At 42.7% G+C, this 12,736-nt stretch overlaps 1 protein-coding gene across 5 annotated transcripts in view; it reads left to right on the top strand.

The window, feature by feature from the left end:
* Positions 1 to 12,736, top strand: part of LOC116957289 (RING finger protein 17-like) — a 126,342-nt gene that overhangs the window by 7,490 nt on the left and 106,116 nt on the right. For all 5 annotated transcript variants that reach the window (XM_032979346.2, XM_032979344.2, XM_032979342.2 and 2 more), the window contains exons 4-8: positions 1,227 to 1,330; positions 2,353 to 2,471; positions 2,838 to 2,935; positions 6,123 to 6,184; positions 7,936 to 8,080. In XM_032979346.2, coding sequence (XP_032835237.2) covers positions 1,227 to 1,330; positions 2,353 to 2,471; positions 2,838 to 2,935; positions 6,123 to 6,184; positions 7,936 to 8,080 — 528 coding nt within the window. The remainder of the gene's footprint in view (positions 1 to 1,226; positions 1,331 to 2,352; positions 2,472 to 2,837; positions 2,936 to 6,122; positions 6,185 to 7,935; positions 8,081 to 12,736) is intronic.

Here is a 12,736-nt window from a genome sequence, read left to right on the forward strand (position 1 = left end):
TATTATTGATGTAGTTTATACTTAGTTTTTTTCACATCGGTTTATTGTATGATAGTTGGTTAAGTTGCAGTCCTTTAGCGTCCATATACTAAATGCCTTTGTTGAGATGTAAACTTTGACTTTCACATAGCTATTTCCGTGACCAGTCACATGCTAATCCCTTACATTAACATCATGCTAATCTCCCAGTTACATGCTAATTTCTGACTTTAACACCCTGCTGATCCAACACTTTAACACAGCTATTTCAATGCTAAATTCTCCTGTTTGATATGTAAACTCCTTTGTCAAGGCGCTTTACCTCTCCCCACCTAGCTTAAAAGACGCTGCGAATCTTAACAGCAGTCATTGAAGCGCTGTCCCGACAGTTCTGTTCCTTCACCTGAAGAAGGCTAATTGTGTTGTGGCTGAAACGTCGTGAGAATTTTATTCTTTATTTTGTTTTATTTTTATTATTTTATTTCCATTCTACGTGAATTTACCGAAAGAACCAAGAAGATACATTCAACGTATCGTATCGTGGTAACCCTAAAAAGAAATCGCTAAAACTACGTATCATACATGCATTGAACGTATCGTAACGTATCATATTGTACTGTACTCACCCAAGATTCTGTCCATCGTCTGCATACTTGAAAGATGTTAGGTTGTTGATGGCTACATTGAAAATATTTTACAATTTTGTCGTATCACTATCGCCATCGTAAGATCGAAATATGTCGGACCATCGTAACTCGGGGACTATCTGTCCCTCTGTAAAAAGCAGATATTATTTCTTACATTATAGTTAAAATGTAGGCTTAGTTTCTTTCGTCAAAAGTTGTGTGCACTTGTAAAATGTTGTGAACCATAAGTATAACCAGATATCATGGATTTCTGATACAGAGATTTTCCTGTAGACAGCTGCATCAGCGACACTACTGCCCATTAAACCACTAACTTTAAATGTGGGCCCATTTTGGATGAATGTGGAGTTTCTCCACCACTGGCTGAGAACCGGCAGTAGAGGAGGGTGGTGAGCATTATATCCCGTACTCAGATACCGCATTCGCTTGAAAACACAAGTCAGAGGTTTAATTTTTTTTTAAAAGAAGTTGAGAGAGCCGGGAGAGCTGCGCACATCTCGGATTGATTGAGAAAATAACGCTCATAAGTTGTTTTTATAATGGTGTTGGTCTGGTCTTGCGCTGCTGATTGCCCCCCCCCCCCCCCCCGGGGTGGTGCAGATGGTGACCAGGATTCCTGGAGCCGGTGGCTTGTCTCAGCTGCCCCTGGATTACTATTCACTTGGAGTTTTGGCCGCATACAACTACTCGTGCGGTGTCCCACGGTAAAAATAATTTTAAAACGGGTTCAACTGGCCAAACGTCCCCGATGTAGCAGCACCCACCTGAAAAACAAGTCTTGAGGATTTGCGAGCTAAAGGAAGTGGATAGTTCCTCACTATTGCACAGCGTCTTCAGATGCTGTCGCAAGTCGATGTTTTGATGTTGTGGCAAATAGCATAAGAAATAGGGCCACGTTCCCATACTCCAGAACCTATCGTATTCCCAAACACCTCACTTTCCCCCTGACTCTTTTTATTTCTGAAAGAGCCATGCGATTTTTTTTCTGAGGCATTTAACCTTTTAACGATTCAACCACTATAAACTCGGTGATTTTTGTGTAACGACGCTACAGATTAATAAAAAAACTAAAAGTGGTTGACACTTGCTAAGTGGTGGTAATTTCAGGTTCTAGTGTGATCTGGAGGCTTATGAAAATGGAGTCCTTCTAAGCCCTTAACATTTTCATATTCTTTGGGTCTTTCGGTAAAGTCACGTGGATAGGTTCAAAGAAAATCTATTTGTGACTTTACCGAAAGACCCAAAGAATATTAATTCCTGCAGTCACGAAACCCTTATCATTTGCCTGGGAAGTTTTGGATCACACGGAATCATCAGGATGGGAATATGAAAGGATGGGAATTAATCATCAGCATGGGAATGCTGCCATTATTTTGTGCGTAGAACCGTCATTGAGCAGACGGGAGTGACCCAGTTACTGTTTTCGTATATTGTCTGTTACTTTCAACCGAGTTAATATCAAGCAAGTCTACAACAAGAGGAGATTAATTCTGAGTGAATGGAGAATTGAGTATCTCAGAGTGTGTGGTAGCGTACATGTTAACGTTTCTGTGCAGTGGCTGGCACAGGGTGATGTTTTTATTATAAATGTGCTCGTATATGAAATACAGAGGCGTACTATGCGCACGCACGCTCGCTCGTGACGCTCCGGAGTTGTTGTGCCCAACACGTCTCCTCCTTTTGTGCCACTCGCCGTTTCCTGCCCCCACCCCCCGACGCCGCTCAGGTCCAAACAAATCCTTGGTGGTGGGAGCCAAGCGAAGTTGCGCCAGCCCTTGCTCACGGACGGAGGAGCTCTCACGGAGGCCCGGGGGATCCCGGAAGATGTCCGCTTGAATCTGACCAGTACGCGTGGTGGGGGGGGGGAAGTGACATGTCGCCACGCTTGACGTCCAGAGTTGTCGATGCGCGTCTATATAGATGTGGTAGAATGAAAATACATGGGAAGCTTTTTTACGTGTTTTGTTCTGATTTTGTCTTGCAAAACAATCCACTTGTGCAAGCTCTAATTGATTTTGTTATGGCTAGTACGGTTACTATTGTAACCTCACCAAATCATGCATAGCTGCTTCACTCATAATTCTCAACCTAAATTTGATAAGAGGCTCTGACGATGCAGTATACCATCGATGATAATCGATGTAGAACATCGATGATAATCGATGTTCTACTGTTCTATTGTCGCCGCTGCTTTTGTCGGCTGCATTTCAGCTGGAAAGGAGAGGCGCTGTGCCGAATGCGAGCGCCAGAAAGCCATCCTGTTCTGCAAGCACTGCCAAGAGGACTTTTGCGACTCTTGCTTTAAGAAGGTAATCGCCGTGTAATTATGAAATGTGCTTTACCCGCTTAGGCTTTTGCGACCAATATCTGGAAAAAACAAAAAAACCTATTATGGATCAAACGTACTGGGTGCAATCCATTGCACTTACGGCCTCGTTGCAATCTTCTTGTATAAATGCTCCAGAGTGAGTGTGCCTAACACCTCATTTGCACTATAAATCCCCCTCATACACATGTTTTGCATGTCAATTCCAAAAACCTGATATTTTCTCTCACTTCTAAAGAGCATCATACAAACTTTTAAAACAGACACCGGCCACTACTTGTATAACAATCAAAATGTTTTGATTTAAAGCTTTCGTGACTGCAGTAATTCATATTCTTAGTTTTTTCGGTAAAGTCACGTTGAAGAGAAACAACAAAATAACAAAATATATATAAAACAATAAAAAATTCTCACGACGTTTCGACCATAACTCAAACGGTCATCATCAGGTGTGTCGGTTTGCATAAATTTATTTTTAAAACGGCACATTTATTTATTTATAAAAAACGTTGGCGTCACGCGCAGCGATTGGCAGTTTGCCCAGGACTAGTCCATCTATTTTTTTTAAAAGAGGAGGGGGGAGACGAATTATTTTTTTTTATAATGTATGCTGTCTGAAAGCCACTGTAAGCGTGAACAATCAATCAAGAACTGAAATGATTTATCAAATCTTTCCAATGATTGCTAAGATAGAATCCATCTTCTCGGTTGAAATTGTCTCTGTGCTTGTATATGTGGATAGCCTCATGAACGAATCTCTCATGGAAGCCAGATGGCTTACAAAGAACCTCCGTCTTGGAAAAGTCAATGGCATGTGAGCCTACTGAATTAGAACAATGATCTGCTACGGCCGAGGTGTTGGTCCTACCGTGTTTAAGGTCTGCTTTATGTTCACGAATGCGGTCCGAGACATGGCGTTTGGTTTCTCCAATGTAACTACTACCACAGAGGCAACTTAGTTTGTAGACACCAGGGTATTGTATGTCCGGAATCACATCTTTTACAGACGGAACCAGATCACGGATTTTATGTAATGTGTTGAAACGGACCTGGATCTTGTGTTTATTCAAGATTTTGGAGATCTTTTTTGTGATCCCAGCAATGTAGGGTAAAGTGATGGTTTTGAAAGGCTCCTCAAGAGGGTTCTTCTTCATGGTTTGAGTGATAGCTTTGCGGATTGTATAGTCGGAGTAACCATTAGCCCTAAGAGCTTGGTGTACGTGCTTGAGTTCACTGCTTATGTGTTCCTGGTCGGATATGCATTGGGCTCTATGATACAGAGTCTTGATGAGAGAATTCTTCTGTGATGGATGGTGGTGGGAATCCGGTTTCAGATAAGCATCCGTATGGTAGCTTTATATATATTTTGTTGTTTCTCTTCAACGTGACTTTACCGAAAAAACTAAGAATAATCAAAATGTTGTGAGGGCACACGTGACATCCCGATGGAATACGGTACAAGGCGTCATTCACTGTTTTTGTATTTGATTCAATTGTGGCAAACGTTGCACAAGGTTTAAAAATCGGACCACCTTTACAGACGAGAAACAGCCAAAGTTGGCTGTCGCCTGATGAGGCTGGTTGTAATTACTGGCGAAAACGTCACGGTTACTCGAATTATAAATGTCGTTAAACCCGCCACCACCACGCGACAGCCATTTAGTAAAGTTTGTCATGTAAACAAAACGTGCCAATTAGTTACTAGTTCAGCACACCGGTGTGTTGGAGAGTAAACCTGCAACATTTACAATTCGAGTACCGTGACGTTTCACCGGTAATTACAACAACCAGCCTCATCAGGCGGGTTTATCGAAACGTTTATATTTACTCAATCTAAGCCTAAAATAACCTCAAAGATAATATTGGTTGTCAAAGCCTCCTAGGATGTTAAACTTGTGGCAGCATATTTAGATGCTGTACAAGTTAAAAGTGTGTTGTCTATGTAGGTGTCTGTCCTAAGCAGTTTGTTCTTAAAGTGATTTGCTCCCGCTTGGTAAATTTCCGAAGTCTACGTTGTCAACCAGAATGTCTCTGCTCGCTAATTCTGACTGATTTCCATTCGCTTCCCAAGTAGCTCTCGCCAGGGTGGGGAGGAAATGTAAACTACCTCTCCTGGAATACAGAAGGTTGTTGGTTCGTTTGCATGTTCTCCCTGTGGTCGCATAGATTTTTCTCCGGGTCTTTCGGTTTTTCCCTCCATCAACCTCACATGTCTACAGTATTTGGCTGCTGCTATACATTTTCACATGATAAGCCATTTCATTCCACTATCATTTGTGATAGCCAGGTCGCTTCTGAAAAAGAGCTACGTAGCCCTCATCATCCTTGCTTTTGTCGCTTCTCAACTTGATCACTGCAGCTCTCTCACCGTTTCCGTGAACAAGAACACATCGTCGCAAGACGCAAAACTATCCGTGGACTCTCGTCACCGTGGGCTCTGCTTTAGCCGCAGGAGGCTCACTTCACAGAGGCAACTGCACGCGACTGCCAAGCTCACGCATAAGTCTGAGGTTGCATGAAGTTAAATTATTTGATAACAATTTAATAAAACTGGGAATGAGTAAGGTTTAATTGGCGGTGAATGTTTTGTAGGAATTCAGTCACGATGTGTACCTGCATGTATATGGTGTATGTGTTTGTGTGTTATTGTTTACCTGCATGTATGTAGTGTTTGTGTGTTACTGTGTACCTGTGTTGTGTGGAGCATCCGTGTAAGCGGTTAGCGCGCTGCACTACGTACCCGGCAACTTGAGTTCGATTTCTACTCACGGTCACCACCAGTGACGATTATCTGAACCGGTCCTGGGCCTCCCCTAGGTCTACTCAGCCTCAAATGAGTACCCAAGTACGGTGTGTAAACATCACCACTCGGGAGACAAAGGTGGTCGGGCATAGTGTTGGCCGTGCTGGCTTTCATAGGCGCTTACTATAATAGCAGTTGCCCAAACAGTCTGTTGAGGCTACACGGGGGAACTTTGCCTTTGTTACTGTGTACCTGTATTAGGGACTGATTTTGTTGGGAAGGCAAGTCCTTCAGATTGGGTGGCTACTTTTGTTTACCTGTGTAGCCTGTGTGTGACACTTGTGTACCTGCAGAGAGTGATGATGTTGTGAAGGCTGGCCTGATATTCTAGTATTGGGTTTGTGTATGTGCGTGTGATGCGTTTCAGGTTCACGGAAATGCGAAAGTGCTGAAAAACCACAAAGTGAACAAAATTGATCCCAGTGATTGGTAAGTGGTGGCTAGGAGATGTTAACTACCTCGCCTGATATACAGGAGGTTGTGGGTTCGATCCTGACGCCTTCATTTCTGGAGTTTGCATGTTCTTCTCTTGGTCACGTGGATTTTTCTCCGGGTCTTCAGTTTTTTCCCTCCACATTTAGAATCAACGTCACATTTAGAGTCTAAAAGAGCTGCCCAGTGGGCCTTACCTGGTAAAATAAAATAAAAAATATTTTAAATTGCTGCAACTAAAATGTTTTGCAGTGATTGATGCCCTGATACTTCACAACAGTCCTCATGTTGCCACATTCCCATAAAAGTGAAATTGCGGGCTGTAGGGTTCCCTACCCCTTGCCTTGAACGCTATAACCTTAACCCCTTAAATGAACCGTGCACCTGAGATTTTAATAAAAAATAATAACGCATGGATTTTTTCCTTCAGCACAAATTTTAACAAAAACTGTACATTGTTATTCTTGTAAATGTTCAATACAAGTCATGTGCTTAACCGAACAGATATGTGCTCTGGCTAATCAGAAATCTACGTGATCGCCGCTATAGTACAGTAGTTGCAGATCTTTACAACATTGGGTGGAGTTTGATTGATGTTGATTGGCAAGGCCCTGCTGCTGTCCACTTAGTGGGCCGAGTCATCTGTGCGGGAGCAGGAAAGTGTTATCACTGAGCACGCGCATCATTGATCGGTTTATCGTTAGTATTAATTCTAAATGTAAACGGTAACAATCAAAATCGTCAGTTGTGGTTCTTTTGAGTGATTTATCCCATCATTTCATGAGTTTTAATATAATTAATACCTTAATCAGTGGTTTTTGGCATAGAGATCCGTGGAAAATAGATTTCTTTGGGATTATCCGCAATTTTTTTATTATCTGCAGGCGTCTTCCCCGTCATTATCACGGATAATCGAGAGCCTACTATCGTCATGTAATATAGGGGCTGGGCAGTGGCACGTTGGACACTTTTACAAAGTGTTTCATACGGGGCCATCCATGCGTCCGTACTAAATGGATGGCTCCTAGAAAGGTTTCTGGCTTTGAAGTCCACTCTTGGGTTATGGGTGCTCTTGACTCCACCAGTGCCCTGGGTGTTATCCGATTGCAGCGGTCGCACCCATGAAGCATTTGAAACTAACGATTGAAACCATTTTTTTATTTATTTTAAGGCCCCACTGAGCGAAACGTTATTTTTCAGAAGCGTTTTTAGATTATTAATTTGGGCGTAAGGGAAAATGTGCACATTATTAATTTATGTCAAAATCTCAAGCGTGCGCGGTTAATCCACAAATTGGGTCAACTGCACGCGGTAATCAAGAATCCACTGTACTTCTTGGAGCACGTCAGCCATGGTCGCGACGTGCTCGACACTTTTAGCTGCCCCCTTCAAAAGAGACAAGGCCGTGTTTTTCATGTTCAACGTGACATTTTTACCAATTATAGTTTTTAAAAGCTGGGTAAAGAAAAATTGGAACAGAAGATTTTGTGATTGCCAGCTCATTGCTCTGGCTTGTCCCTTCGTCTCCGCTTCCTGGCTATGTGCCGGTGGGAACGTGACCTGTTCGTGATCTGTGCGTCGATGCACATGCTTGTTATCTATGACTGTTTATATTTCTGGCAGCCAAAAAAAACCCAAAAACAATGACGGATTATTTATTTGCAAATAACCGCATGAAATAAAGTGTTTTAGTGCAGCATTTAAATGTTGACAGTGTTGATCGATTTTTGACGAGGCCCTTTCCACAGCGAGAATTGTGAAGTGCATGGTAAGCTGTACGCCTACTGCTGCGAGCTTGGTGGTGGTGGTGGCGGTGGCAGCGGCGTCGCGTGCGCTGATTGCATCGCGGACTCTGAACACAGCGACCACGACCATACTCTGCTCGATGCCAAGGTGAACCACCACCAATGTTCGCCTGCGGGTGAGACGTCGATCGCGAGGTCAAATGAAGTGCACCACGTGGATGTAATGTCGCTCATCTGGTGCTTTTGTTCATTTTAGCCATATTGACATTAAAATGTGAAAAAAAACGTACAAATGTGGGCAACACATTAAATTAGAAATTAAAATTCTAGATTTGAAGCTTTCGTGACTGCAAGGATCCATACTCTTTGGTTCTATTCGGTAAAGTCACGTAGGTAAAAAATAAAACAACAAAAATCACGACGTTTCGGCCACAACACAAGTGGCCTTCATCAGGTGAAGGGACCGTGCTGTCACGAGGACAGCGTTGGAGTGAAGACAGTCCAGCCCAGGTCGCGTCCTTTTAAGCTGTGTGGGAGGAAACAAAATGCTTTGACAAAGGAATTAGCATAAAATGACCGTAAAGCACAAGAGGACCGGCACGGAGGGGGGGAGGGGGGTGTGAAGTGGAATGTAGAGGACCGGCACGGGGGGGGGGGGGGGGAGTTTACAAATGTAGGTGTGAAGTGAAATAAGCTTCTATGAAAGTTTGGTATATCACTACTTGGATAAATATACTGTACCATTGAAAATTAGTTTAATGTTTGGTATGATTTAGAACATCTTTCCAATGGTTGCTTAATTTGAAACCATCTTCTCGGTTGAAATTGTGTCTGTTTGTAAATCTGAATTGCCTCGTGGATAAATCTCTGATGAAAACCCATGGGTTTACAAAGGACCTTGGTATCGGAGAAAACTGTATTGTGATCACCAACAGCGTTGTAACAGTGGTCAGCTACGGCAGAAGAATTCATTCTGCCGTGTTTCAAATCTGATTTGTGCTCGCGAATTCGGTCAGAGACATGTCATTTCGTCTCCCCGATATAGCAATCACCACACGTGCAGCTGATTCACTATCAGTCAAATGCAAAGCTAACCTGATTTCTAAATTCAAACACCTATCAAAGGAGAACCCAGTCCCACATATAACAAAACTAGACGTTAACAAAATCGTCATTAATCAGAGTAGCACCCCGATTTCGGACAATCTGAAAACAGTACTAGCTAGAGGGCTAAATTTTGCTGTCACCCCAAAACATATACCTGTAGATGATATCATCTCTCAAGTCGATGTAGCCCTCAAAGGCGTAGGACACATCCAAGCAGACGTTGCGAGAGCTGAAATAGCCACTATTAAGAATGCTAAGAAACCCATTAGCAACATCAGCAAAAATGAACGCTCTGAACTCGCGAATTTAAAAAACAGAAATGATATAGTCATCCTCTCAGCCGACAAAGGCAACGCTACTGTAATTATGGATAAAGATTCATACAACAACAAAATCCAGAACCTTCTCAACGATAGAAGTTACTCAAAAATTAAAAATGACTCTACTAATAGCCTAACGATAAAAACCAACAATTTTTCGATTTAAAACTTTCGTGACTGCAATGATTCATCTTCTTTGGTTCTTTCGGTAAAGTCACGTAGAATGAGAATAAAATAATAAATTGATAAAATAAAATAACACAATAATATTCTCACGACGTTTCGGCCACAACACAAGCGGCCTTCATCAGGTGAAGGGACGAGACTGTCTGGTAGGACAGCGCTGGAGTGAAAGAGCCACGTTCAGATCACGGCCTTTAAGCTGTGTGAGAGGAACAAAGCGCCTTGACAAAGGAATTAGCATATAATTTAGCATTGAAATGGTTGAATGATTAGCTTGTGACTGGTCACAGAAATAGTTATGTTAAAAGTTAAAGCATACACATCCGCAGAGGCACCCCTTGACAATGGAATTAGCATAGAATTTAGCATTGAAATAGCTAAGTTAAAGCATACACATCCGCAGAGGCACCCCTTGGCAATGGAATTCGCATAGAATTTAGCATTGAAATAGCTGAGTGATTAGCTTGTAACTGCTCACAGAAATAGCTACGTTAAAGTCAGACCATACACATTCACCGAGGCACTTAGTACAAATCAAACAGGAGAATTTAGCATTAAATAACTAGGCGAATTTAGCATTGAAATAACTGAGTGATTAGCTAGTGACTGGTCACAGAAATGACTGTTGAAGTCAAGGCCTACACATCTGAGTTATTCACAGTACTATATAGTGAACCAATAAAAAACTAAAATATGAATTACCTTAATGTTATCAATAAACTCTATATTCTCCAATCAGCTAAGCTACCAACAATAAGTCGTTATATATCACAATGCTATATGGCGAAAAAATGGGTGGATTCTTACCCTCAACTTTAGCACCACGGATAGCTACGGGCCCCGTTCAGACGGACGAGTTCGTCCATGGTCGGAACAGAGGAGGGGGAGAGAGACAGCTGCGAGGCCCTAGTATACTCCATGTTGTAAAACCATACCATTAACCGTGGTGTGAGAGGTATTAAGAGGCAATGCTGGCGAAAGAGCTGCGGTCTGAAGGTCATCGTAAAAATACAATTAATTAAGAACAGAAATGATTTAAAACATCTTTCCAGTGGTTACTAAGCCAGAATCCATCTTCTTGGTTGAAATTGTCTCTGTGCTTGTATATGTGAATGGCCTCATGAACGAATCTCTCATGGTAGCCGGTTGGTTTGCAAAGAACCTCCGTCTTGGAGAAGTCCATGTCATGTGAGCCCACTGAATTATAACAGTGATCTGCCACGGCAGAGGAGTTCGTCGTACCGTGTTTCATGTCTGCTTGATGTTCGCGGATGCGGTCCGAGATATGTCTTTTGGTTTCTCCAATGTAGCTACTACCACAGAGGCACTTTAGTTTGTAAATGCCCGGGTACTGTATGTCTGGAACAGCATCTTTTACAGATGGAACTAAATCACGGATTTTATGTACTGTGTTGAATCGGACCTGGATCTTGTGTTTATTCAGGATTTTGGAGATCTTTTTAGTGACCCCTGCAATGTAGGGTAAGGTGATGGTTTTGAGTGGCTCCACAAGAGGATCCTTCTTCATGACTGGAGTGATGGCTTTGCGGATTGTGTAGTCGGAGTAGCCATTAGCCCTGAGAGCCTGGTGTACGTGCTTGAGTTCACTGGTAATGTGTTCCTGGTCGGAAATGCATTGGGCTCTATGGTATAGAGTCTTGATGAGGGAGTTCTTCTGGGATGGATGGTGGTGGGAATCCGGTTTCAAGTAAGCATCTGTATGGGTAGCTTTCCTGTAGACAGAGTGGCTCATTGAACCATCATGTCTCCTTTTAATTAAGACATCCAAAAAGGGTAGTTTGCCATCTTTTTCGACCTCCATGGTAAATCTGATGGCTGGGTGTATGGAATTGATGTGGTCGCGGAATTGGTCTAGAGCAGGCTGGCCATGTGGCCAGATGACAAAGGTGTCATCAACGTACCTCTTCCATAAGGTCGGGCGTAGAGTGGCAGTCTGGATGGCGTCAGTTTCCAATTTTTCCATGAATACGTTGGCTACAACCGGAGATAGGGGGGAGCCCATTTGGGTGCCCTCTGTTTGTAGAAAGTTCCATTCCAGGTGAAGTATGTGTTGGTTAAGCAATGTCTCACCAGGGAACTCAAGCACGTACACCAGGCTCTCAGGGCTAATGGCTACTCCGACTACACAATCCGCAAAGCCATCACTCCAGTCATGAAGAAGGATCCTCTTGTGGAGCCACTCAAAACCGTCACCTTACCCTACATTGCAGGGGTCACTAAAAAGATCTCCAAAATCCTGAATAAACACAAGATCCAGGTCCGATTCAACACAGTACATAAAATCCGTGATTTAGTTCCATCTGTAAAAGATGCTGTTCCAGACATACAGTACCCGGGCGTTTACAAACTAAAGTGCCTCTGTGGTAGTAGCTACATTGGAGAAACCAAAAGACATATCTCGGACCGCATCCGCGAACATAAAGCAGACTTGAAACACGGTAGGACGAACTCCTCTGCCGTGGCAGATCACTGTTATAATTCAGTGGGCTCACATGACATGGACTTCTCCAAGACGGAGGTTCTTTGCAAACCAACCGGCTACCATGAGAGATTCGTTCATGAGGCCATTCACATATACAAGCACAGAGACAATTTCAACCGAGAAGATGGATTCTGGCTTAGTAACCACTGGAAAGATGTTTTAAATCATTTCTGTTCTTAATTAATTGTATTTTTACGATGACCTTCAGACCGCAGCTCTTTCGCCAGCATTGCCTCTTAATACCTCTCACACCACGGTTAATGGTATGGTTTTACAACATGGAGTATACTAGGGCCTCGCAGCTGTCTCTCTCTCCCTCCTCTGTTCCGACCATGGACGAACTCGTCCGTCTGAACGGGGCCCGTAGCTATCCGTGGTGCTAAAGTTGAGGGTAAGAATCCACCCATTTTTTCGCCATATAGCATTGTGATATATAACGACTTATTGTTGGTAGCTTAGCTGATTGGAGAATATAGAGTTTATTGATAACATTAAGGTAATTTATATTTTAGTTTTTATTGGTTCACTATATTGTACTGTGAATAGCTCAGATGTGTAGGCCTTGACGTCAACATAGTCATTTCTGTGACCAATCACTAGCTAATCACTCAGTTATTTCAATGCTAAATTCGCCTAGCTATTTCAATGCTAAATTCTCCTGTTTGATTTGTACTAAGTGCCTCGGTGAATG

This window comes from Petromyzon marinus, chromosome 72 (assembly GCF_048934315.1).
Source record: "Petromyzon marinus isolate PM22_M1 ecotype Great Lakes invasive population chromosome 72, UKy_Petmar_22M1.pri1.0, whole genome shotgun sequence".
Taxonomy (NCBI): Eukaryota; Metazoa; Chordata; class Hyperoartia; order Petromyzontiformes; family Petromyzontidae; genus Petromyzon; species Petromyzon marinus.